The sequence below is a fragment of the Bombus flavifrons genome, chromosome 1, assembly GCF_040668555.2.
Source record: "Bombus flavifrons isolate JBK064 chromosome 1, iyBomFlav1_principal, whole genome shotgun sequence".
Taxonomy (NCBI): Eukaryota; Metazoa; Arthropoda; class Insecta; order Hymenoptera; family Apidae; genus Bombus; species Bombus flavifrons.
Genome location: NC_138442.1, coordinates 4,482,836 through 4,509,051, shown reverse-complemented (window position 1 = coordinate 4,509,051; position 26,216 = coordinate 4,482,836). Strand labels below are relative to the sequence as shown.

The following is a 26,216-nucleotide window of genomic DNA, read 5'->3' as shown; positions in this document are numbered from 1 at the left end:
ATACAAGCTTTGTTGACAGTTATTTAACAAATCGCTATATATATCGGTATTTTCTTTTAAGTTAAAAATGGTGATTTCTCTTGATTGCAACTTCGAAACGTGGATTCGATTACGTAAATTCTCAGAAATTACAATTTGCAACATCTTAGAACATTAGTTTCTTGAAACTTTACTTTCTATTCCCTGTTTTTTTATTTTAAGGTACTAAAGTATAAAGTACAGCAGAAAAGATGCACATACAAACAGAATACTTACATTATATATTCAGTTTGTGATAACATGAAATATCCACCTTTTTTATGCATATAAGTTGTTTGTTGTTACTTATAAACCTCTTAATTAACATATAGTAATTTGTTCATTTTTCTCCATCTTCAAACATATTTCGATATTTAATTATATGCTTAACTCTTACACGGTACTTCGTTTAAAAGTATATCAAAATCGAAAGGCGCAAATCGACAGTGTTTGTTAAAGAATCAAACGCACTGTAACTCCTTAACATTAAAATACGAATTTGTCTTTCATTGTAAAAAGCATGATTGATTTGCCGCGTCATACGAAGTGCATGTACGGGTTTCCTGTTTCAAACCTTTTTCTTATTAGAGTGTCGCCATAATTGCAACTGTTATCATTCTATTACATGTATTTATAAAATACCTATATATACATATACGTACACGTATGTAATGCAGATAACATAATAGATAATACCTGCCCGAGCTGCCTCTATTCTGTCGCACACTTAAATATTTGGTGCTGTTTTTAACTTAAAATATATTTAACTCACAGGGAAGTTGAAACTTCTCCTTACAGACTGTAGATGAAAATTATGAAATGTTCATTCCATAAAAATCAAGTGGAAAAAAGATATGGTTACCAATTAAGAGTTACTATGAAATACATAATACTGCTAGAAATTTGTTTTTATCCAATTTAATGAATTTTCAATATTACTGTTTTTGTTTTTCATTTCTGTAATATTGAAAATATCATTAGAAACTTATAATGCATACATATGTCAGCTCTCACATTGCATACATGCTTGGTAAATGGTGTGATAATTTAATATGATTACTCTTAATACGATGACACATACTAATCTTTCCTTTTATTAAATAAAAATAAAACATAATGAAAATATTGAGATATATAAATTATTATAGCAATTCATACCAGCCTTATAATTTGTTCAATTTATACAGATCACCTCGAACATTTAATTACATTAACATATTGACAAAGGATAGATATACATGATTTTATTTATTTAAGTTTAATGATTTTACTCATTTAAATTAAGGCAGAACAAAATAGTCATTTTTATTATTATTATTATTATTAATATGAAACTAAACCATCTACACAAATAAAAATTTACAATTAAACATCTTTGCCTCAATTAGAGATATATAAGATAAACAACTAAAGATATTCTTTATAATTAAATCAAATATCATATCAGTTTCAGAATTACATTGTTCTGTTTTTTTTCATGCACTTTTTGCAATAAAAAATATTTATAATTTAAATAACTGTACTTGAAAAGTGAAAATTACATGCTTTTACATGTTCTAGAGTACAATAGAAAAAGATTTGCATATTTGCATTTTTATTAACAAAGAAAGACTTTAGAATAATCTTTATAAAAATCTTAGAAATAATATATAGGAATTAATGATAATTTATCCATAAAATTATAGTTATGGAAAATTTGATCATTATATAATACATCATTCATCTCAAAATACCTTAAAATCAATGACTAATCAAAATTTATACTAATCAATAATGTGCCCAAACATGCAATTATTTTCTTCATAGGTGCTACTTTCCTCCAGCACAGAAGACCACTTGAAATTTTTGTTATTTCATTTATATAGTTTGTGTGCGTGTATGTAATCACAATATATCGCTTAAAACAATTTTTGGCCAAGTTTTATTGCAAAATGTATGAAGATATAAATAATAATAATATACCAAAAATATTAGTGAACGCCTTGATAATATAAATTATTTGATTAAAACAAATATCACTTTCAATAATAGTAAGAAAAATAAATGCAAGCAAGTAATAAATTACTAGTATCTAATATATATACATATAAATGTATATGTACATACAATATATAAGAAATAAACGTAATAAATAGTAACTAAATCAAAGCTGCAATTTTTATATAAAAATAATAATTAATGATACTCATTCTTTGACTAAAGATCAGGCAGTGTCTGAGCCGATGATCGTATTAATTACTCGTACGTTTTTTAACTTTTTGTTACTGAAATCTTTGCCTAAATCTTCATAAATGCATAAGTATCAAACTTTATTTAAGTACTCCGGTATTGTTTGCTATTTTCGAACGGCAAATCTCATTCTTAACGTCAGTCAAATACGATAATACATTGTTGATGCAGGCACAGTAATAAACTCTAACAAAAAGTTATAAATGCTAGCAGATTGAGTAATTCATATTAAAAATATTGCTTGTCACTTTACTTTAAAAGTAAGCAATAATGATTGTGGCTTTTGTCACTTTACTTTAAAAATAAGCAATAATAATTGTGGCTTTGTTGTAATGTTTCACAGGTAAGAAACGCAACATCAATGCTACCATTGTAATAATGGTATGAAAAGTTAATTAACAAATTTAAAAGGAATGATGTAAACATACTACATAAAAAATATTTGTAGTTATATAATATACATAACACATAATTTTATAATAAACTGAATGGAGCAATGGTCCCAAAATTGTTACTATGAGAAATTGGAAATTGGTAACCCACGAACGAATTAATCAAGTTTCAGTCAATTTACGAACCTTGTTTTCGTCGATAAGATGTTTCGTACATCCTATATCAAAGTGAGATAATTATGTCCAATACATGCTGGTGTAACAAGTAGACTATATATAAAAACCATTCACTCTTATACATGTGTACGTTTTTCTCCATAAATGTATCAAATGGTGAGGACAGAAAAAGAAGAAATTAATCACCTAGAGAACAACGTCGGGCAGGGAGCAATGCCACTAGGCTAATTGCGTCCCACTTCGTCCACCATGATGTCCCATACCAATCATAGAACCGCCGCTACCGACATCATCGCGAACGATTTTTCTTTCTTTGTAATAAATTTCTTCGCTTTCCTTATCGCATAATAACAACACTGCTCCACCAAACAAAAATATAGCCGCACCCCAACCAACTCCGTATGCCCAACCAAATTCCCACATTGATCGGTTTCCTGTATAATATAATTCTTATCATATAAAATATTTAAAAAGGTAGAATTGATCATTTGGTAGAATTTTTAAAATATATGTTTTAGAGATATACAAACTTACCAAAGTTAAGTTCTGCAGCAAAACACACTGGGTATATTACTAAAGCTATTAAGAGTGATACCACTAAAATATAAGAAAAATATAGATATACTTTACAAAAATACATACACTATACATACATATATTTATATTACAGAAATACCATACATATATTTACTGTTTTAAGTAATGAATCTTACATGCAAATCCCATGCAGAAGACTGCAAATCTATAATATTTATGTTTGTCACGATTATCTTGTGACCTCAAACCAAGACCAGTGAGGATCGTTGCTGCAATATCTGTTATTAGACATACGACACATAAGGCAGCAGCTGCTTTTATATAAGCTGTAAAGATAGAAAAACTAAATTAATTGCTTAAAGAATTCTACCAAATGTAATTATTTTGTTTGTACATACCAACGTCTCTAGCTTGGAAACATCCTGCCGAATCTGGCACATTAAATGGGAGAGGAGTAGGTGCTGCTTCTTCAATGCAATGTGCAAATAGACCTTGTCTCCATCCCAATGCCATTAACCAGTCGGTAGAGGCTAAACCCATTATCATTAATAATATTACTATTATTCCACATATGAATGCTATCACCTGTAACATAAAAACAAAATTGCATCTTTATCATTTAATTCAGAAAAGTATATTTTCATCACTAATTCTGTACTACACAATACTATAGAATTTTAACTCCAATATTATTTAAGCCTCTCAGAAGGCAAACTAATCAACTGCACTTTCTGAACTATGTAAGTTGAACTTCTCAAAGTACAAATACAACTTCTATGTATACATTTTCAGATTTGTTTCAAACTTGACCAATATAATTATGATACTAAAGTGCCTTTACAAAGTTGATAAAATTTCAAAATACTTTGTATAATACATAATATATTTATAAAAAGTTTCTACAAGTGTTCAAATACTTTCATAAACTACTGTACATAAACAATCAATCATTACACAAAGTACTCATTATCACCTCTACAAACTTATAAAAAAGACATCCCGAATATACCTGTGCGATCTCAGTATCGCCCATGTGATCTTCCGCGACTGTATACATGATCATCGTAAATCCAGAGTACACTGTTAAGATTAGTCCCAACGGACAAAACCAAAATGCACCTATCTAATTAAGAGGGTCTCGAACTCTTCACACTTTCTTTGGTCTCTTCAACGAATACCATTTACGGGACATCGTACACTCCTCCGCACATCACCCTCAACAGACGTCGAGAAAGCATTTAGAAACGATTCAGAGACATGGAACTCTCCCAAAATGACAAACACTTCCAGGGTAAACACAGCTCGCGTTTCCCGTATATATACCTTTGTTCGATACGAATGAAACAATAATTTTTCTAATCAAGTTCCCGCTTCGAACACCACGCGAAGTACATTTTGTTGGTAGAGCTATCTCCTTTGTTTCTATATTGGTTTATTCACTAAAAAAAAAAATGGAAAAATATCGTTTGGCTAGCAAGATCGAATAGAGACAATCTCCATCCGAAGTTGGGGGAGTAATTGGGTTCCATGGAAGCTGCGCCCATTAAAGGTCGTGGCGCAGTGCGCGTACGTGATAGAGGGTGCTTTTTAGGATAGACGAAACTTGAGACGAACGCTTCCATTTATAGAAATTTTCCTAATCACGTGACTGTACAAATAATTCAGCTTTCTTAAGTGGATATTGATATACATATTCTATCTTTATTGATATATTGTATGTTATTAATAAAATGCGGATGTTTATACATTTTTACATTTTTATGAACATAATTAAAAAATTTAGAGGCAAATAGAAATTCCTTTCATCCACTAAATATTATAAAGTACTATACTTTAAATATTATGTGGGATTTTACACCCTTAAATTTCCCAAAAATGCATAAACATCCCCAGTGATTATTAGCAATAGTAATCATATAACACTGAAATTCGAAATTTAGTTATATTGATTGATATTTTTAAATCAAATTCCATTTATGATATTTTGATCACTTCGTAATTTAGAATAATTTTTATTGTTTTATAATAATATATCTGCAATTATAAATATTTTGAGAATATAAGATAAGATTCATACAACATATTGAGGTTAAAAATAAATTAAAACATTTGAAACTTACCTTGAAAGGTCTAGTAATAGTGATTGTTTCAATAGTGGTTGCTTGTGCCATTGTTTGTGTCTATAAGTGTATCTGAAAATAAAATTAATTCATAATAATAAAAAAAAAAAATGAAAACAATAGTACTAATAGAATAAAATTGTAAGTAATGTAATGGAATCAAAATAATCATTTTATAAAAAACATAAATAGAAGAAATGAATAACCATTGATAATGATATGTTAAATCAGATAAACAAAGTAAAGATCATTGTGGTAAATTTTTTTCATCTATTCTATATTTATTTTTTATACATAATATATTTTACAAAAATGGAAAGTTTACTTTCTAAAATCACCTTTTATAACTTTATTCAGTATGTGTACAGCTTTTAAAATATTTTATATTTTAATCAGTACAAACTTCTTAACACATTGCAGTAGAAGCTTCTATCTAATAATATAACTTGAGTTAACTAACATAGTAAACTATACTTGTTATAAATTCCAGAAGTAGAAAAATATTATACACTGAGTCAACCTGTTCATGTATATCAACCATAAATCGTTGGTTTTCTAAAAGATTAACACATCTTAACAATCATCAATTTTGTTCTAAAAGCAAACCACTTGTTATTATGGGAGTGGCATGATTCCTTAACAAAATTATATTATTTACTGAGTCCAACGTGTCACAAGAAAAAATAGAAGTTTCAACTATTTTTTAAATAATATACATATTAAATTATGTTTTATTAGAAACCCTAAAAAATTCAGGCTATTACAAATATTTTAAATAAAACTTTTTTTTAAATAGATGGATAACTAGTAGTTTTCCAACACTTTAAACTTTTCATTTTAAAGTAATTTTCTGACAAAATGTATTTTTCTTAGTTGAGTCACTCTTCTAGAAAACAAACAGGGTAATAAAGATTTGCAATATCCTATATCACTGACGTCCCGCACAATGCGCATATCATCAGTGCACTACTTATCCGATGAAAAATAGTTTTTCATCTTAACAAAATAAGACACTTACAAATGATTGATATATTCACTCTATAACCTTATCAGTCACTGCGCACACATCGAACATTTAATAAATAGATGTGAGTTTAGAGTTTACTAGCCTAAGAAAAAGTTGTGTATAAATATAAAATCCGATTCAACGATAAAAACAATAATGCGATTCAATCTTAAGGGTTATGTCACTAGAAATGTCAACACAAGTTTCAACAATACATTTACTATATGTATACTGAAGTATATTCTGATACTACTAATACATATACAATAAAGGAACACAGATAGACACAATGAATAATCGCTTGGAGAGCTTGTAAGGGACGAACACTCTTATTGGCCCTCCTTCTGTTGTGATTTGTAACCTCGACACTGATTGGCATTTCCATCCATTTTCTTAGGTTATGTTGTCAAAGTAGCTATATTAAAAATTAACATTAAAGATTGATATAATTAAATTGTTATATTAATTTTCAGTGCTCTAAACTTTATATATTTCTAAAAATGTCTCTTAGCATCTTATTATGTCTAAACATATACATATAATAAATCCAATCTGTTTCATAAGTTATTTTTGTCAATAATATTAAATAAAAATTAAATAATAAAAATAACAGTAATGTTAGGTAATAATATAATATAATATAAAAATAATATTAATTAATAAAGATAATGCAATCAGTTTTTCGTAATTGTTGTTTGTATACATAACACGAATGAAAATATTTAAAATAATATTCTATATTTATATTTATTTTAAATATTTTTTATTTACAATAATTTTATATTTAACAATAATATAAATATTTATTTAAACACTAATTATATGTATGAATATGTTGTGAATCGACAAGTTTTTTAAAACTCACGTATATTTATGTGGAACTTTTGCATTATAATATATGTTGCATTAAATACAATGAAATTTATGAAATTAAAGATATCATGCGCAATCTAATATGACAATTGCATTTAATGACATATATCTCAATTTGTATGTAACAAATTAATGTATGTATATAAAAAATATGCTACATGCAATTTAGTAATTAAAAATAGTAAATTATAGCAATCATATGATATAACATTATTATATTACATTATAATGTTTATTTGAAATTTTCAATACTTATTGTGTTCTAAGTAAAAAAAATGAAGTAGTTTATTGATAATTTAATGCAAGACAAAATTTTGGAAAAGGTTGATAGTACAAATCTGGTTGAGCATGTGAAACATGTGCATCTTTCTAAATATGACGATGACGTCAGTGAATGACGTCAGCACCATACACGTTCCTTTAAACTAACACATAAACCTATCTACATTATACATGTGAATATCGTTATATATCAAATCTAGATTTTATGTCATTTGATGTTTCAAATGTTTATACATATATCAATATCAGTTAAAGAAATTATTTAACTGAAATTACAGGAAAGAACATAACTGAAACATACATAAAAGCTGTGATTAGTCTCAAAGGATTTCAATATCTATATCTTAAACAAATAAATGTAGCTGATTTGTGAAATCATGTATACTTGAAATGCGATATCATTTTTTACGACGCCTGAGTAATTTCAACATTCTTTCATTGGAATACTGATAAACGATTGTTTTTATAGCTAAATAAATAGACTATGCTATAAAATCATATAATAATTGTAAATTAATGTAATAATATATGAAATTTATACGTATGTATATAATTATTATATAAATAATAATAATAATACATACATACCACATTGCTTTATGTTACATATAGAATAAAAATAATTAACTAAATTTTGATAATTTTTTTGATTATTCATAGATCAAAAAACAACCAACAACATGTTTCATTATTATTACAATTAATAATAATGTTTCAACATTATTGCAGTAAGGCTAACTGTGAAATTACTATGCCCATTTAGATATACATATGAAGATTATAAGTGAAAAACATGATAAGTCACATTTCCTACCTTTTATAAAAGAGCAGTTTTAAAATTCGATGTGTTCTCAATCAATTAGACACTAAAATTTTCTTTAAAAATATTCTTAAACATTCCAAAAATATTAATAACAATATGCAGATTAATATTAATTAAGTTAAACTAACATCCTAGTTTTATCACTAATTTTTGAAAGGCTTGCATTTTCGAACCTATCAGGTTATTCCTTTTTCTAACTATTTTATATTAAAATACTATTTTTTAATTTAAAAATAAACAAGTAACATAAAGATTAGAAAATTAACATGTCATATTTTTTCTCTGTAGTCTTCATAACGAATCGTAGTTGCAATAAAAGAGAATGTTTAAGAAAACGAAGTTAGTATTGAATACTAAGCAAGATACAGTTTATAAAATATAAAATATACATACATATAATATATATCTAAATTATGTAACATTAATATAAATTTGATGTAACGCTTTTTATATAAAAAAATTTGTGCATTTAATAAATTAATACTTTTATTAACTATAATAAATGTTTCAATAATATCAAAAACCAACACTATTATGAACAAATATATATTTCTGAAACACCTTTTTGCCCGATTACTAATAAATATGCCACTGTATATGAATCGCAGTTTGATGACTGGTAAGTCAAAAGTAATATTTAAGGAAACGTCGCTAGTATTTGATGTGAAACACATATGTAGGAGAGCATCGTCCATCACCCATCACTATCCGATGCACGATCAGTTTTTTGAGGGGGTGGAGGGAAAGCACGTCGGCCATTTTGATGGTGACGCGCAGCGCGGAGGTCGTGGGCTCCACCAGTGACGAAGCCACTGGAGTTTTGACGTGGCTGCTACGTACCTGCCCGTTTGCCCACTCCGATTGCAGCAAAGTTGGTGACGAGAAATACGTAACTGGTAAGTACCCAGCTGGAGAATAATAACAACCGGGCATGGACCACTGCGCTAACGGTGCACCGAAAATTGTTGCCGAAACTACTAGCATTTGACTTTTCATGATCCTAGTACAATCAGTTTTACGTCTGCTATGGAATATGCCGTAAAATATGGCGCCTTAAGGAAGATGTATGAATTTCTCGAAAAGGGCAATGGGGGTTACGTGACAATTCTGACATCTCTTTTCACCAATAACCGACACACCGTGATGCCAATCGGTACAATCTTAGCCATGTTTCATCGTGTTTTTTTCATTAATTTTCTGACCCTTCGATCATCCACGAGAACATCTCTTTTAAGTGTTTATTGTTCTCGTATTATTTTTAGATCTGCTTATGTAAATGACGCAGTAACACCGCCGATCGCTGACTGGCGGGAAATTTAAAACTTTTGCACTTTAACGGATAGATCCTGATTTTGACTTGAATACACACAGGTTTTCGAAATCCTATTTGTTCCGACGATGTTTATATTTAGTCTGGAATTCGTTTCGTAATACTTCAACTATGCATATATATTTGACTTTTTTCAATAAAATATTGTATACGGTTTCTGTGTAGTTCTGTTTTCATTAAAATGCTTAAAAGATCACTGAGGAGGTTAAATGTAATCTTAATGAGATGTATACGATATTTATTCTTAATAGGACGATTCGATTAAATGTAAAATTTTTTGTTGTGCAACAATTTCATCATTTAGTGTATCAAAAAATAGATTTAATTATCAGTGATAAAAATTGAAAGGTTTGATTATACAGTATATATAATTACAATTATAAAAATATACGTAATTATGAAATTATTTTTCATCTTTTGTAGGGTTTGAGGTCCCCAGGCTATGGAAAGTATGGTTGAGGAAAATGGATCAGCTGTTGACCCATTGTCTACGGGTTCTCAAAGCGGTGACGCAGCACCAGCAATAGCTACATCGGTACAATCTCTCAATAGAACACAGCAGCAAACTCATCATCTGGTAGCTTCTACCAGCATTGTGCAACTGACACTACCTACGTCAGGGGCAACACAGGTATACAGGAGAATCTCCTGTGTATCTATGTCTGATCATTTATTTCTTTATTTTAGTTCAAAGCATGCATATATAATTTATTTATGTTTTTAATCATAATTATGAATTAATTAAATAAGCACTGTGTGTATATTCACTCTTGCATAATGCTGGTTCAAATTAAGAAACTAAAATTCAAATTTAGTTTTCTTAATTAATTACTTCTTTATTTGTTGATTCAATGAATTTGGTGTTTCAATTTTTATGATAAATATTTTATGTTGTTTCATACCCACTTTATGATGACTTGCATATGCATGATGATATCAATCAATTATAAAATTTATTATATTTGGTTCATATTAAGACATTTTATAAATATTCATGTTCATTTATTCAGTAATATCTATTCTTTAACATGCATAACATTTTATACATTTATGTATAATGTTTATTTATTCATTTAGGTACAGTCTGTTATACAACCTAATCAACAATCAGTAATTCAAACTGCAACGAACATTCAACCTGTTGCTATTTCAAAAGGGAATGTCATACTTGTCAGCAAACCCAACTCTGTCATACAAACAGCCCAAGCAAGTTTACAAACACTTCAGGTAAATATCTCGAGACCAAGTTATACTGTTGATCTCTTCTCATCTTCCTTTAAATAAACCATTTATAAGTATATATAAAATTTGAATATACATGATAGCATTTTATATATACTAAATATTAAAAATAAATAAATAATATAAATAAAAATAAATAATATTCAATAAATATAATAAAATATTATATTGTACATTAATGTATTAGGTGGTTGAAACTGGTAGTGATGATAGTTTCTCAGATTCAGAAGAATCTCCAGAACAAAGAGGAGGAATTCTTACCAGACGACCGTCTTACAAGAAAATTCTCAATGACTTAGGTGGTGGTGAAATTACAGGTATGATAAATTTATTTTTATCACATATCAGGAATAGAATTAAAATCAGAACGAACATTTCAATTTTTAATAGAATATTTACAAGAAGTAACAAGTTGTCATCTAGATATTTTATTACTTTAATTAAGCTTACATATAAATTTATTAGTTCATTTATACAGGATGACCAAATAACATGTAAAAGCGGATATAACGCGATTCCTTGTAGAAAAATAAAAAAAGGACATCAGATAAAATTTTTCCATTCATGGCTTAATTTTCGAGAAAATTGAGTTTGAAAATTTATGAAGTATACTTGAACTTGGCTAATTCCGGACTGGACAAGGCTAAATCATTGACAGGAGGTCATTTTATGTGTAAAAATAAGTCGAAAATGTAGAATTAAGAAAATAGAGTTTGAGCATATTTATTTAAGAATCGACCTAGTACATTTGTATGATAAATTTTCAAATTATTCATTATTTTTCTTCGAAACAAAGCGTTTTGCTAAAAAAACTTTACTTCTCAGGTCGATTATTTTGTTTTTGTCCAGTTTGGAAATACTCATGTTCAAGTATATTTGATAAATTTTCAAACTCAATTTTCTCGAAAACTAAACAGAGAATGAACAAATTTTATTCCATATCATTTTCTTATTTTTCCACAAGGAACCACGTCGTGCTTACTTTTATATGTTATTCGGACTGATGTATATATGTATATGTGTAATATTATTATATTCACCTTTTTATTCTGTCTTCCATATCTTAAAAAATACATTGACTCTTAGGAAATGATAAAGTGCATGTCAGTTCATACAACTATTGTTATGTACTGTCTACGTATTTCTTAAATAATTATTCCAATTAGTTATTATCTTATTAATTTACTTTAAATCTGAATAAATATATGTATAATCAATCTGTCTTATAAGTTCTTTATCAAACAAATATTTAAGTATATTTATATAACTGTATTAGGATAATAATAAGGAATAAAAATGTGATACTTTATGCTTCTTAATATCTTATTTTATACATCTGAGAAAGGGAATGCCATACCAAGCTTAGAATGTAAGTTAAAGTTTAAGTTAATAATATTAAATCAAAAACAATGCAATGAACTCTCCTCTAACCATTATTTATAGATACATGATATGAAGGAAAATTATTTATTTTTATTTAAATAAAATCCCGCTTATGTTTATTTATTTGGTACCAATAACATGAACTAAAAGGTAACATTTTTATAATTTAAGGTAAATACACAATTAATTTGATTAAAAATATCTAGTATTCTCAATATATCTATTTGTAGATAATTAGTCAATTATAAATTTTATAGTTAAAGTTAAAGATATTTATAACTAAAATTTAAAAAATTATTTGTTCTATTTATACTTTGCAAGACTGCATGTTTTTATTGCTTAGCTTTTATTTTTATTTTAATCTATTTCCTTTTTGTATGAGCTGACTGCACAGCATTATAATAAAAATATGAAAACAGCAGCCAGAAAGGAAATAGCATACAATGATATTTTATTTTTATTATACTTTCTATTTATACAAAATCATCTTTCTGGATGCACATCTTTTTAAACATACACGTATGTACAATTACATGCTTTTATGCAATCAGGAAAGTTATTTAAGAAGAAATGTACCAAATATTAACCAAATTGTTTTGGTATCATTGTTTCTAGAAATGAATGCCATATTCATTATATTATTTTCTCATGAAATATATGTCACATTCTGGAAATTTTTCAAATTGATTTAGATTAAATAAATTAACACCGATAACAACTCTATTATAATTGGGGGTTGTATTAATTCGGTGTTACAGACGGTCGATTGCCCCCTCTAGAATCATCTTCTGAGTGTGATTCTAACGTGGACAGTGAAGTGTCGTCCCATTCGCTTCATTATCAGACAGGTTGGTTATTTTTTCTTCTACATATCTTTCCTGGCTGTCCTTTATTTAATTCTGTGCGCAATCCTAGCCATTGTCCTTTCATTTTAATGAAGATAATGTTAGGAGAGTAAATTAGAACTATTAGTCTGAAGAACTTAAAATTTTATTCCTTTTGTCCTTATACATATTACCTGATGTAATACTATATATGATTTAATATTTTGTATGATTGCTTGGTGTGGCATCCTTGCTTATGGGGTTTTCAATTCTGTTTATAAATATATATAGGTTTATCTATATATACCCGATAATATAAATAATCATTATAATTGTTAAAAAGCCATTCAGATTTATGTTTACCTTTTCTATGTGCCATCAATTAAAATAAATGACTTTTAGTACCTCTATTTAGTAAAAAATTGTGTTATATGAAATATGCTTAGTTAGATGTGTATTGTCTTTATTAATACTGTGTCAGTAATTGAGATCAATGCAATTTACAGTAATTCCTGCTGGAACCATACAAATTGCAACTCAAGGGGAAGGTGTGCCTGGACTTCATACATTAACTATGAGTAATGCAGCAACTGCAGGTGGAGCTATAGTACAGTATGCACAAGGCCAAGATACACAATTTTTTGTCCCAGGTGCGCGTTTTTTCATAGTTTTTTTAACATTGAATTTTTTAATAACTGATATATCCCTGACATTTTCTTTTAATTTTTTTTTTAAATATAAATAATTTTTGTATTCAATACAAGTATGCGAGTATCCGAAATTATGGATATTCACAAACATCAGATTTTAATTAAAAACTTTCAGGATCCTAACTCAATTGTTAAAGAAATTCTGGTACTCGCTTACTTTTAGTATCTAATAATAATATTAATAATATACATAAATTTTCATTGACTGATTGTGAATAACAAAATTAAAAATTTGGGGAATACAGTCTCTGACAATGTTCCAGCTTACACAGGACATGGTGTTGTAGTAGAAGATGCAGCTAGAAAAAGAGAATTAAGGTTGCTTAAAAATAGGTAAGATTTGGAGGAACTGGAAATACTTTTAATTATAATTTTCGTAACTGTTCTTGTTTATACAAATATTTAAAAATATAAAAATACTTTTTTTTATAGACAAGCAGCCCGCGAGTGTAGAAGGAAAAAGAAAGAATATATAAAGTGTTTAGAAAACCGTGTCGCGATATTGGAAAATAGAAATCAGACGTTAATAGAAGAACTCAAATCGTTAAAACAGCTATGCGAACCGAAAACTGACTGAGGTTGGTGTTTAATGTTGAAACATTGTATGAAAACTATTAACCTGCTAAAAAATTTGTACATGTCTTCTTTATGTACATTATCCTAAACGTTGTTAGGTAAGCGATGGTGATGTACATGCATTCTTATAAATAAGTGTTTCTGTAACATACTGTATTTAAAATGCGAATATGAAGGCTTGTGAAACTTGCTGTTACTAAAGCGAGAAGCCAAAGTATATGAGATGCAGAGGCAGCAAACTTATAGGCAATATTCTGGAAGTCAATCTATATTTTGGATAAACTTAACAATCATATAAATTTAGGTTATTAACGTTTACATTTTCAAAAAATGTGTTGATAACCAGACGATAATATTAACGTTTGGAATATATTCATTTAGATTACAGTGACTATGTGATGTTGAACGGAACTGTTTTACTCACACATAAATATTGTATCCATGTAGTTTCATTCTATTCGAAAAAAAATTTACATTAGTAAAAAAGTGAAAAGAATTATAAAAAACAAGAACACGAGAGTATATTTAGTAGTCAATTTATAATAAATAATTGGTCGCTAAAAAATACACATACTTGAGGAAAACGCCTTATACACAATATTTGCTAGTGTAACTTAGAAATTAGATACAGCTACGAATTAAAATCACATAGTTTCTGCATTAAAAAAAAAGAGCATAGTTGTTAGACAATAGTATCTGTATAATTTTTTTCCAATTTCTCTATTCTTTTATACTTGAAAGAGGCAGGTCCATTAAAAAAGTGCATCTATTAGAGGTGTTTGAATGAAAAGATAATGGGATGGTTGTAAATAGATAAATAGACCGAAATTCTACTACTTTGATCATTGCTGCTGCAATATGTACGTGTATAAAGTGTCGTCTCAATATAATTTTTTACTTTAAATACAAACTTCAGAAATGTATTATGAAGAAAAATATAATTTATACAATGTAGAGAAATGTGCTATAAAAAAGCATTAGGTGAAATGCTCTCGTCTTATTTTACTTTCTATTTTAAGATGCCTCAAGTGCAAGAAGGTGAAGAACAGAATTTGTAAAATATAAATATAAATGTAATATATATCTGGAGTGCCTTGAAGATTTCTGTATAGGGTAATTTATAAATTCATGTCAATACTTCAGGTGATGAATCTACGCTAATCTATTTTAATGTATAGATTCACTCCCTGAAGTATTGACATGCATTTATGAATCACCCTGTATATATATAGTATACAAATAAACACGCGCAACTGCGCTCACATACATACATACATACATACGTATGTATAAAATTATGTTTTAGGCAAATATGGGTACATAACAATATTTTTGAATTATATATTATGTTATAGTTTTACGTCCTGCGTAAAAATCGTACAGTTGCGTTAAAATTGAAATTTCTATTCCGATACATTTTCATATTTTTTAAAATTAAATGAAACCTTTAAATCGCTAGTATAAGCCATAAACTAAATTACGTGTCGATACGATTGTATCTATTTCATGTCCCAATAGAAAATAGGAAAATTTGTTACAATCAGATAATTTGCATATTATGTTTTATAATATTATTAAAAAGAAATTATTTTTTAATGTCTGACACATACTTATTATCATGCTAGGAATTATTTATTCAATGCATTTTTCCCATAAAATCAATGTTCTGTAATCTAAGTATGAAAACTATTTGATGTATAATTTTGATTGTTATATATTTATAAGAAAAATACAATTTCAAATATGAAAGATCCAGTTTGATCATCCAATGATGTAATATAAACTGTTCAACACGTTTAAGAATGATATTGCTGATTATTTGAAATTATTTTATTGGTGTAATTTTGTTCCTTTTTGATTTTTTATAGGATATCAAAATATTATTGTTTGTAAAATAATTTATACAAAAACATACTTGTAATATTAATTTCGTACTATTTGCATACATATCATTTTTTTAATATTAATAATATATATTTTCTAAATAAAATCCAGATAAAATTTACATTTACTGATCAGACTGGAAAAATTTGTTGTATAGGTATGATGCGTAATTTGTCAAGTTTATTTGTTATCAAAACTATTCACTCTGATAATAGAAAACAAATACAGTTATAATCTTCGTACATGCTTAATATATTATTTGTAATTGAATAATTTTATTACAAAATAGATCGTTTCCGAATTATTCTCTGTAAATTGAAAGTACAATGTACTTATAGTGACTTGTTATAAAATAAAAACGACTCACTATAAGTTTCTTTTCTCCTACAAATTTAAATCTGGTTTAATTTAGGCAAAATAATACTGTACACATTTTCATCTGTGTTTTAATGTTAATTCTATGTATGATATATGTATATCTTGATTGCTGCACCGATGATATGAAATATTGTATATAGATAATATATGTATTTTTGCATATCATTTGTTTTTGAAAAATATAATTCATAAACCTCTTTAAAGATACTGTTATTTTATTACAAAGACATAGAAAACAATTGAAATAAAACAGATTGAAAATTAACTGTTTAGATATTTAATCAGATATTAAGTAAACAGAAATATATATTAAAAAAAATAGTATTTATTATATATACAGTTACTTTCTTGTTAAAAGTACAAATTAGATGATACTGCTTCAGTGGATTATCTTCTCATCTAAAATATGAAAAATATTATAAAATACATGTCTTAAACATATTAAGTTTGGTTTTTAGGTTTAAAAAATCAGGTGGTAGTGCATGTAATGAATAATCATGAACTCATATGTAAGTGATTAAATCATCATATATATTAAAATTCTTAATACAAATCTTATAAGAAAGAAATAATAATACTAACCATATCGCAATAACTTTTTATAAGTATTATATCTTCATTCAGTAACCTGAAATCAATATAACTAAATTAAATTTTTATTAATAATTATAATATATGTTTATTTAAAACGACTGATTCAGTTGGTAGTGCATGTAGTGAATAATCATGAACTCATATGTGAGTGACAAAGTCATCATATATTAAAATTCTTAATACAAATCTTATAAAGAAGTAATAATAATACTAACCATATTGCAATAACTCTTTGTAAGTATATCTTCATTCAATAACCTGAAATCAATATAACTAAATTAAATTTTTATTAACAATTACAATATTTGTTTACTTAAAACAAATGATTCAGTTGGTAGTGCATGTATCAAATAATCATGGAATCTTATACAGTGATTAATGATTCATCATATAGACTCTTATATTACTGCAAATAAGAATAAGAAAAAATACAGTACATACTACTTCATTCTTCCTTGATATTCTTTGATTAACCATTAGGAAGTTTCAAGGATTCTCCTGGAAATAAATTGTTACAAAGTTCAAAAATATTTATTTAGAATTTTCATAAATACGAAAAATTGATTGATTAAAATACCATTGCAGAATAACGATGATTCATTATTACAGATGTTTTTAAATTACAAAATCTTGAAAGAAATGCAAATTTGTAAATAATAAGAAACATGTGCTGGACACTTACTTGTGTTAATATTTGTAGAAATTGAGAAAAAAAAATGACATTCTAAAACTTTTACTTTACAACATCTTTATAATTCTCCATTAATTTTTCGACCGACTTATGTGGCCGCTCCACTTTTTAATAAATAACTTTCAAACCTCATTTTAAACATTGTGAATCACCAGCGTGATTACCAGCAACGTTTAAAATGATCCAAAAGTATGAATGTTAAGTTTGAAGCTGAACATTTATTTTTTGCCGACTTTGGGTAAATTCTTATGTATGCGATAATCTTAAACAGGGCTATTTAAAAACATATTTTTTATAATTATAGAATTATTATGAAAAAATTGGAAGTTTATGTAAGTATTACAGAAATTATAACTGTATATTTATTCAACATTTATATCTCAGTTTCGTTAATTCTAAATAATTTAAAGTTTTTATCCAATCAAAAATGAGTAGATTCTCTTGTACATTTATGGCAATGATACATACCTATCTAGTTATTAGCAATTCATCTCACAAGCTACCGTGGTTACAAAGTTACAAGTGTCAGCCTTAAAAGTGAGAATTGTATGCCGTTCGATGAAGACATGGAGGTAACTAAAACATGTTTCAGCGTGATCTCAACACAGTTGTAGCTTTCTTGTTAACTATCATTAATTAATATAAGAGCAACTATAACGACAAACGAGAGATTTAAATTTAAGAGATTGAAATCGCGCGTGACAACGACGTCGAGCAATGTTACTGATATTTCATGCTATTACAGTTGTCTTGGTATTCCAATTTACATATTTATCTTAAACATGACATAAATTAATCGATTGAAAGTAATGATGCATACTGGACGAATGATTTTTAAAAAACGTATTTATGAATAAATAAATCATTTTGATGATCAATCATAAGATTCGTGTAATGATTGTCAAAGTATTAGATGGTTTATCTTGGATACCGAAATTTCTTATCAACAAAATCCTGATTTATTGACACAGGCAAAAGGAAAATAAAAATGACGGAAAGTTTAATAAATGAATGGCTAGTAGATTGTGCAGATGTGTCATCGTCAGAGCTCCATACTTTTGCCACTACTTTATCACAAGACAATGAAATAGTCAGAGCGCTTTATGTACTCTTGGAAGAACGTAGTAAATATAGTCAGGTAATATATTTCTGACAAATATTTTTTACACCTTATTAGAATTTAATTAATTCCTTTGACATATATATTAAATCTTATAAAGTTTTTGTTAGTTTATTTTTTAACTCTTTCCTGTCAAAATTCAAGTATTGTCCGGCATTGTAATATTGGGCAGATCAATGCCCTCAGAAATTATGACCGAAAAGAGTTAATATTGAAATAAAACTCAAATAAAATGTCTTCTGTATAAAGTTCTGTCTTTTATTTGAAAGTATATTAGATTATATTTTATTCATTTATACCAACATTTTTTTATTCATTGTAGTTAATGGATACAGTATGCGATCAGTTATATAATTTTTATCGCTCTCGAGAAACAGAATTGCAAAGGTTCACCTTGCAATTTTTGCCAACATTAGTATACATTTACTTGAATTCTGCAGCTCATGGTGACATTAAGGTAAGATACTATAATTGTTGGGAAACAATACTTAAACAACATACTTAAATCATGTTTTATAATGTAATAAAATATAATTCATATAACTGTCTATGTTATATAACAGAACAACTATAATTTAAATCAAAATTATATGGTAAAATAGCACTGTCATTCCTTAATTATAGGACAGTTATACTCAAGTGAAATATGTACAAACTGCAATTTAAGTTAAAAGATATTATGATATCAGTAATTTAGAAATTTTTACACAACAGATAATTAAAAATACATTTGATCTCAATTTTCATTTAATATGTATCAATATTTTCATTCTTTAAATATTTTGTTAAATACATCTTAAGAAATATACAAAAGAATTATAATTGCTGTTTCTTAATACAAAAAGTAAATCATACGCATCCATTATCTCAAACTTTTAATTTGACATACTCTCAGTTAAGTTATTCTTTTTACAGAATTGTCGGTCTGTAGAAACACTACTAATTGGTTTGTATAATCTAGAAATAGTGGATAAATCTGGGCAACAAAAAGCAATTTCTTTTAGACTACCTTCACTTGCCATGCTTTCCATATTTCATGAGGTATATTTGTTTCGCTAGACAATTGAATTTTATAAGTATGTAAATATTATTCTAATTACTCTTTCTTGTACAGCCTGCAAGTTTGGCACCTGCTTCTTTAACTGAGAGTGCAGTACGCAGGTTTGAAGAATGTAATACGAAACTTGTTAGTTGGGGTCCACTGCAACAAGTTGAGACACTAAATGCTCAAAATAGATTAAAAGTTATGACTGCTCTTCTTTTTATCTATAATCAACAACTCGGTTATATAAGTAAATTTGCATTAGAGCAATTATGCAAAGTTGCTACCAAGTAAGATGAAATTAATTGTTTTTATATATTTGATAAATATATAATAATTATATCAAATTATTTATTGCAGACTTGTTACTCAAGGATTTATGAAGCCAGGACATCATCAACGATCCTCGTATGGAAGCGAGTCTAGTTTCGTTCCAAGACTTCTACCACGTATACCTGTATCAAGTCAATTTCTCCTTGAATTCTTGCATGCTGTATACTTTGCTATGTGAGTAACATATTTTTCAAATAATAACTTGTCAAGTAAAGTAAATATCATATTAATAAAGAAAATATTTTACTAAAATTAATAGTAATAAAAAGTAACATATATTGGCAGGTATAATGACTGTTGGTATTTAGGAACACAAGCAGTAGACGATATTCATAATCGAGCATGTTATGAAACATATCCAGATGTTATGCTAGTCACAAATGCTATACGTAATTCTGCCAGTACTGGACCATCAGGTATGTCAATACAAGATAATCAATATAAAAATGTAAAATATGTTATACAAATATTTAATGATAATTAATCATTCTAGGACAACCTAATGACGGGCCAATTGGGATTAGTGTTGCATTATCGCCAGCTACTGCAACCGCTACGGTATCTAAATCGATGATCACAAATGCTTCGTTCCGGACCAAAAAGTTACCAGGTATATGTTTTATTTTAACTAAATCTTTATATCATCTGACAAATTAATATGCTCAGACATTCTATTTATGTTTATTTTTTTACGCACAATACGAGAACTATTTTTTATTAAATTAATTATAAATATCCAGCATGTCAGTTGTTGTATAGCAATTACTAATTAGTATGCACTGAAATAAATGAATAACATAATGATAAATGAATTTAAATAATAATAAATGAATTAAAAGTTTTTTAATCTAGACAATTTTTTTAAATAGAAGTTAAGAATCAAAGATAAACATATAGTATATAATATGAGATATTAATGTATACATGGTGAAAAATGCATGAATATAATGAAGTATATGAATTTTATCATAAACAAATGGCATTTGATAGTAATTGTAGTTATCTTTCTAAATATATTTTAGTTTATAACTCTTATCCCTCATCACTCCAATGTTGTCGGTTGGAGTAGAACGTTGGTTTGCGATTGGCAGCATCGCTGATGGTTTGAGTGATAAGAGTTAAGTTAGAATAGATCAATATTTGCATTTAGTAGTATGAATGAGATTTCCAAAATTCACAGATAGAAAAATTTGTTTCTTTATAAAAATTTAATTTTGCATGAAGTACATATTCCACAAATACATAGAACACATATTTAAACATTTGATCAGTAACAAATACATTTTATAAGTTATTGGACTAAGCAAATGTGCATTGCTTGCAAACATATGTCGTTAGACGATCTGGATGAGAAGTTATTTGAAGATGAGGTGTACGCTACCCAACTTGAAAAGCAACCACAACCAACAGTATCTAACACTACGAAGAGGTTCCCTTGGCATTGGAAGCATTCACTTCCGATTTCAAGCGAAGAAGATACCAAAATAAGAAAACTCAGTTCTTCCTCAATGGAATTCTCTAGACGAGGAAGCGCATGTAGCAATCAAAATTCCCCTATCAAATCCTCTCCTAAACGAAATTTAAGAGAACATTTGAAGAAAAATGTATTTGAGAAAGGTGAAGATCACAATATGAAAAAAGTGAGAAAAGAGCATAAAGAAAACACTAATTTAGCTCGTGACGAGAACAAAATTGGATCTAGTTCGCATTTGTATAATGTATTGGAGGAACAATTTCTAGGGGAAATGGTTCATGAATCAATGGAAAATTTGTATCTGGAAGGAAATAAATCAATTGGTTTTCATACGACTGCTGCCCTGTCAACAAATACATGGTACTAGTGATTCAGTTTCAGCACTTTAGAATCACTGAATATTATCAAAATTTCTCCAGCAAAACACGCGGCAAATTAGCTGTTACACTGTGTAACATTAACTATTTTAATTAGTAGCAATTTGTGCATTTATCAATGAATTCGTTTCAGAGGAACCACCATTATTAAGAGCAAAAGAATTCAAGCCTAAAGTATTACTTACTTTATCAAAAGGCACATAATGGAAAACCTGCATGCAGTTTTGGCACATTTATTTTCATTGAAGATAGTGCATTTGTTATCACACAGGTTTACCCTACGTCTTTCCTATTTCCTATTCTGTCCTTAAATGTTAATTTTTTAATATTTTTGTTTGTTTGCTACCCTTAATTTATAACATGCATGAAATATTTCATTCATGTTGTCATACATGTAAATTTTACCAATATAAATAATAGTACAAATATAAAGCTTAATACTTTTATTTTCTGCTTTACACAAATTGCTTAATTTCTTGCATTTTATTCTCACAGTATTTTAATGTATTTCCTAAAAATATGACTTTATTATGATTTTAATATCGTATTCTTATTTTTTCTTTTGTTTAGATGATATACCAATTCAAGAAACGAAGGAAGATTCTGGAGGGGAAGGTAAAAGTAATCTTGTATCGATCACAGAAGAAGAATCGATAGAACCAAATAGAGGTGGTTCAATAAGACAATCGAAAGATCAAAAGACTGCGTCCAAAATCACGAATTTCCCGGTACTTGGAAAAAAGCCGCGAGAAAAGGATGGTAAAATAGCTAAGAATGCTCACGTTAGCGTTCCTGAAAAGGAAAAAAGACTTGGATCTCAAGCAACTTCAAAGGAAAGTATTAAAGGTAGTTCCTCTATGTTAAATAGTGAATCAACAGAAATCGATGGAAATGTTAATGGGTGTTCAGTCAGGAAAAAGAATAATAGTGTAGAAAATAATTCAGTTACAGTAGACAATGTTTCTTTGATTGATGGCGAACGTCTTGCGTTAGGCGGAGAGATAGATAACACTAATATGGATACTTCTGTTACTTTAAGAACACATAATGAAAATGAATCGCTAACTTCGTCTATCCAAGTTAGTTCTGTTTAAATTATACAGATAGATTTTTAGAACGGAAATGAGGAAAAGAGTAATGGACCATACATTGAACGACTGAAACAAATTGTTGTTGTAGTTTCTTATTTAATTGTACATACATATTCTTCCCTTATTTTTAAGAATATATACACCGTGTTTTATATATAATTGAATTAAATTATTGTTTCTGTGACAGACCAAGATTAATTTAATATGCTATTGTATTTTGGAGCGAACATTATTGTACATAGTTGATTCAAAAGTGGTCCATTACTATATTGATCTCCATACTCTGTTTAAAAAAAAGTTAATAAAATAGTAACGGGGAAGGGAATAGTAAGTTCACACTAAATATTTTTCTTTGATGAAGGTACATCTTTGTATACTAAAGGATTCTGTTATAATCGTTCTTATAATATGTCTGTTAAACCATTCAATAGATTTATATTCGAATATTCTAGTATATGATTGTTTAAAGATTTTAATTATCAAAAAATTTAATAGACTTGTAGGAAAATGATTCAATATTTTAGTTAATTCAAAATATCAAAGTGAAAGGACAATATTTTAATTAATTCAGAATATTAGAATAAAAAGATTTATATCAATTTTTTCAGAATTATATTTATTAAATTAAATAGTGTTACTTTTTAATATAATATCTTTTATTTTGTCATTCTTCACTCAATTACTTAAGCCTTGGCTCCTTGGAAACCAGAAAGACACACAGATGGGCTAGTGTTATTTTTTAATAACTACATTATTTAATTCTATTATGTTTGTACATTTTCATGGAAAAGTGTAAAGCTAAATGGCTAGTAATTTTATGAATGCTAATAATGTCGTTCTGTATCTTATAGCAAAAAATAATGCAGATATCTTATAATTTTTATAGCAAAAAATAATAGAGATATCTTATAATTTCATTAAAAATATTATTTGCAGTATCGAATATCGAGTATCGAATATTTTGTGAAAAGAATATAATATGACTGACTTATCTATATAGAATTACGTGCAAATTACGTTTAAATAAAAATATGTTTTGTCATAAATTTTGAATGAACAAAATGTTTTTAACTCATTGCATCGTGTTTGTTCAATTTCGGTTTTAAAATAATTTATATGAATGTTTTTCCATAATTCTAATACTAAGAGCAATCTTACTTTGTAGTAAAAATGCGTTGAGAAAAATATTTGCAAGTAAATCTTCATGATTCTAACAGTATATAACAGTGTTTGTAAATATACATTGTGACAGAAAATATTTAAACCAAAGTATTTTTTCAAAATTGTTTATTGATTATCTCTTGTGTTAAATAACATAACAAAACTAATTTAAAATTTATAATTACTGAAAAAATACTAAGAGTCATAAAAATGTTCATAAATCTGAGTAATATGTATTTAAAAGATCAAAACTTGGAATTGGTATTTACTTAAAAAGACTGTACATTGCATCACATTATTACTTAGTCTGATAAAACAGTATACCATTATGATTTGTTAATCAATCAGAGTGTTCAGTATGGTATCATATGCATATTAATATCAAATAAAAAAAAAGACAAAAAAAAAGGGAAATATATAATATATATTATATGAATGTATCCCCAAAGCAATCATTTAACTCTTGTGACACTTAAAAATTTTTTTAATGATCATAAATTCAGCCTATCAAATAATAAAAGGAGGCTGATTTATATTCTACTTCTTAAGAAAGATGGGACTTTGTATAGCATCATTACTTTCACAATTTATTTTTGAAATTCCATGATTTCTGAATTTATTTAGAACATAAACAGATTGAAATTTGCTATACTTTATTACAACTTTCAAATTGTTCCCTATTCCAGTGTATTATTGTTACGAATGTTATATTATAATTTTTCAATAAAAAAATATTTTATTTTTATTTCTTTTGTATTATTAAAAAATACTGTGCAAAATGCATGTGTTTATGCTTTTTTTTAACATTGAAGATAATTAGTTCGGAGAACTTTTGTAACTAGTAAGATTTTAAAATGAAAATATCTGAACACTTTCTAATACTTATACATAGCATATTATGTGAAACACAATTTAAGAAAAATAGTTCTTTATATTATTTGAAAGTTCTAAATTGATAGCCATTGGAGAAACAAAAGCAGAAACCACAAGATTATAAATTAATTTATTTAGAGGGAGCCAGAATTTAATTTTCTGTATCACTGCCATGTAGTGTAATTTAATCAATTAAATTGTATTAATAACTTAAGTTTATAAGTTTGGTTCATTATATACATTATTATACCTAAAATTACACGTCCCTATACATGCGCGTGTGAAATATAAATGTTTAAACGAACAAGAAATAATATGAATTGTAAGTATTAAATAATATAAACTGTATAGGGAGAACATCTACACAGCAGATAAGTTAAAAGATTGTTAAATTTATTGAAATATTTGTACAAAAAGATAAAAAGAAAGGGGAATTGGTGAATATATAAGAAATGTAAGTTTAATGTAAACTTTGGAGCCATTCACTATTTGTTAAAGAATTGCTCTTTTCTGTACATTTGACAAATTTTCTTGGGCACTTAGTTCTATCATATATACATAGAGAAAACTCTTGTATACAAAAAGAAAAATATGTATATAATGTTTTATGACAACTACTAATGATACTCATAGAGCGATAAATAATAACCACAATATCTTGTATGTTTGTGCAAAT

At 27.3% G+C, this 26,216-nt stretch overlaps 3 protein-coding genes and 1 long non-coding RNA gene across 29 annotated transcripts; 2 read left to right on the top strand and 2 right to left on the bottom strand.

Annotated features, from left to right (window-relative positions):
- Positions 1-1,096: 1,096 nt before the first annotated feature.
- Positions 1,097-9,432, bottom strand: LOC138182914 (transmembrane protein 47). Of its 9 annotated transcripts, XM_069119350.1 has the most exons (8): positions 6,492-6,988; positions 5,474-5,545; positions 4,677-4,792; positions 4,363-4,568; positions 3,752-3,938; positions 3,530-3,679; positions 3,351-3,413; positions 1,097-3,250 (listed from the first exon to the last, which is right to left on the bottom strand). In XM_069119350.1, the coding sequence occupies exons 4-8, from the start codon at positions 4,414-4,416 to the stop codon at positions 3,036-3,038; spliced, it is 669 nt and encodes a 222-aa protein (XP_068975451.1). In that variant the 5' UTR covers positions 4,417-4,568; positions 4,677-4,792; positions 5,474-5,545; positions 6,492-6,988; the 3' UTR covers positions 1,097-3,035. The 9 variants fall into 9 exon arrangements, with proteins under 9 accessions (XP_068975451.1, XP_068975501.1, XP_068975441.1 ...); XM_069119400.1 differs by lacking the exon at positions 4,363-4,568 and having other exon boundaries at positions 6,492-6,990; XM_069119340.1 differs by having other exon boundaries at positions 4,363-4,792.
- On the top strand, positions 9,216-16,987 carry CrebB (Cyclic-AMP response element binding protein B). Of its 14 annotated transcripts, none has more exons than XM_069119257.1 (8): positions 9,216-9,353; positions 10,211-10,322; positions 10,865-11,014; positions 11,217-11,346; positions 13,171-13,260; positions 13,743-13,886; positions 14,219-14,279; positions 14,379-16,987. In XM_069119257.1, the coding sequence occupies exons 2-8, from the start codon at positions 10,230-10,232 to the stop codon at positions 14,521-14,523; spliced, it is 813 nt and encodes a 270-aa protein (XP_068975358.1). In that variant the 5' UTR covers positions 9,216-9,353; positions 10,211-10,229; the 3' UTR covers positions 14,524-16,987. The 14 variants fall into 14 exon arrangements, with proteins under 14 accessions (XP_068975358.1, XP_068975338.1, XP_068975311.1 ...); XM_069119237.1 differs by having other exon boundaries at positions 14,210-14,279; XM_069119210.1 differs by having other exon boundaries at positions 14,192-14,279.
- Positions 16,988-17,089: 102 nt separating this feature from the next.
- On the bottom strand, positions 17,090-18,283 carry LOC138183002 (uncharacterized). Of its 2 annotated transcripts, XR_011173952.1 has the most exons (4): positions 18,061-18,283; positions 17,820-17,876; positions 17,594-17,636; positions 17,090-17,412 (listed from the first exon to the last, which is right to left on the bottom strand). It is a non-coding gene; the product is annotated as an uncharacterized LOC138183002 (long non-coding RNA). The 2 variants fall into 2 exon arrangements; XR_011173951.1 differs by lacking the exon at positions 18,061-18,283 and having other exon boundaries at positions 17,820-17,963.
- A 203-nt stretch (positions 18,284-18,486) lies between these two features.
- Hyccin (PI4KA lipid kinase complex subunit hyccin) lies at positions 18,487-24,391 on the top strand. 4 transcript variants are annotated; one of them, XM_069119011.1, is made up of 10 exons: positions 18,487-18,641; positions 19,041-19,207; positions 19,512-19,646; positions 20,105-20,230; positions 20,304-20,521; positions 20,592-20,738; positions 20,850-20,980; positions 21,058-21,174; positions 21,903-22,398; positions 22,986-23,125. In XM_069119011.1, coding segments are annotated over exons 2-10 (1,521 nt in total). In that variant the 5' UTR covers positions 18,487-18,641; positions 19,041-19,057; the 3' UTR covers positions 22,987-23,125. The 4 variants fall into 4 exon arrangements, with proteins under 4 accessions (XP_068975112.1, XP_068975094.1, XP_068975103.1 ...); XM_069118993.1 differs by lacking the exon at positions 21,903-22,398 and having other exon boundaries at positions 22,986-24,391; XM_069119002.1 differs by lacking the exon at positions 21,903-22,398 and having other exon boundaries at positions 18,553-18,641; positions 18,815-19,207; positions 22,986-24,391.
- Positions 24,392-26,216: the final 1,825 nt, after the last annotated feature.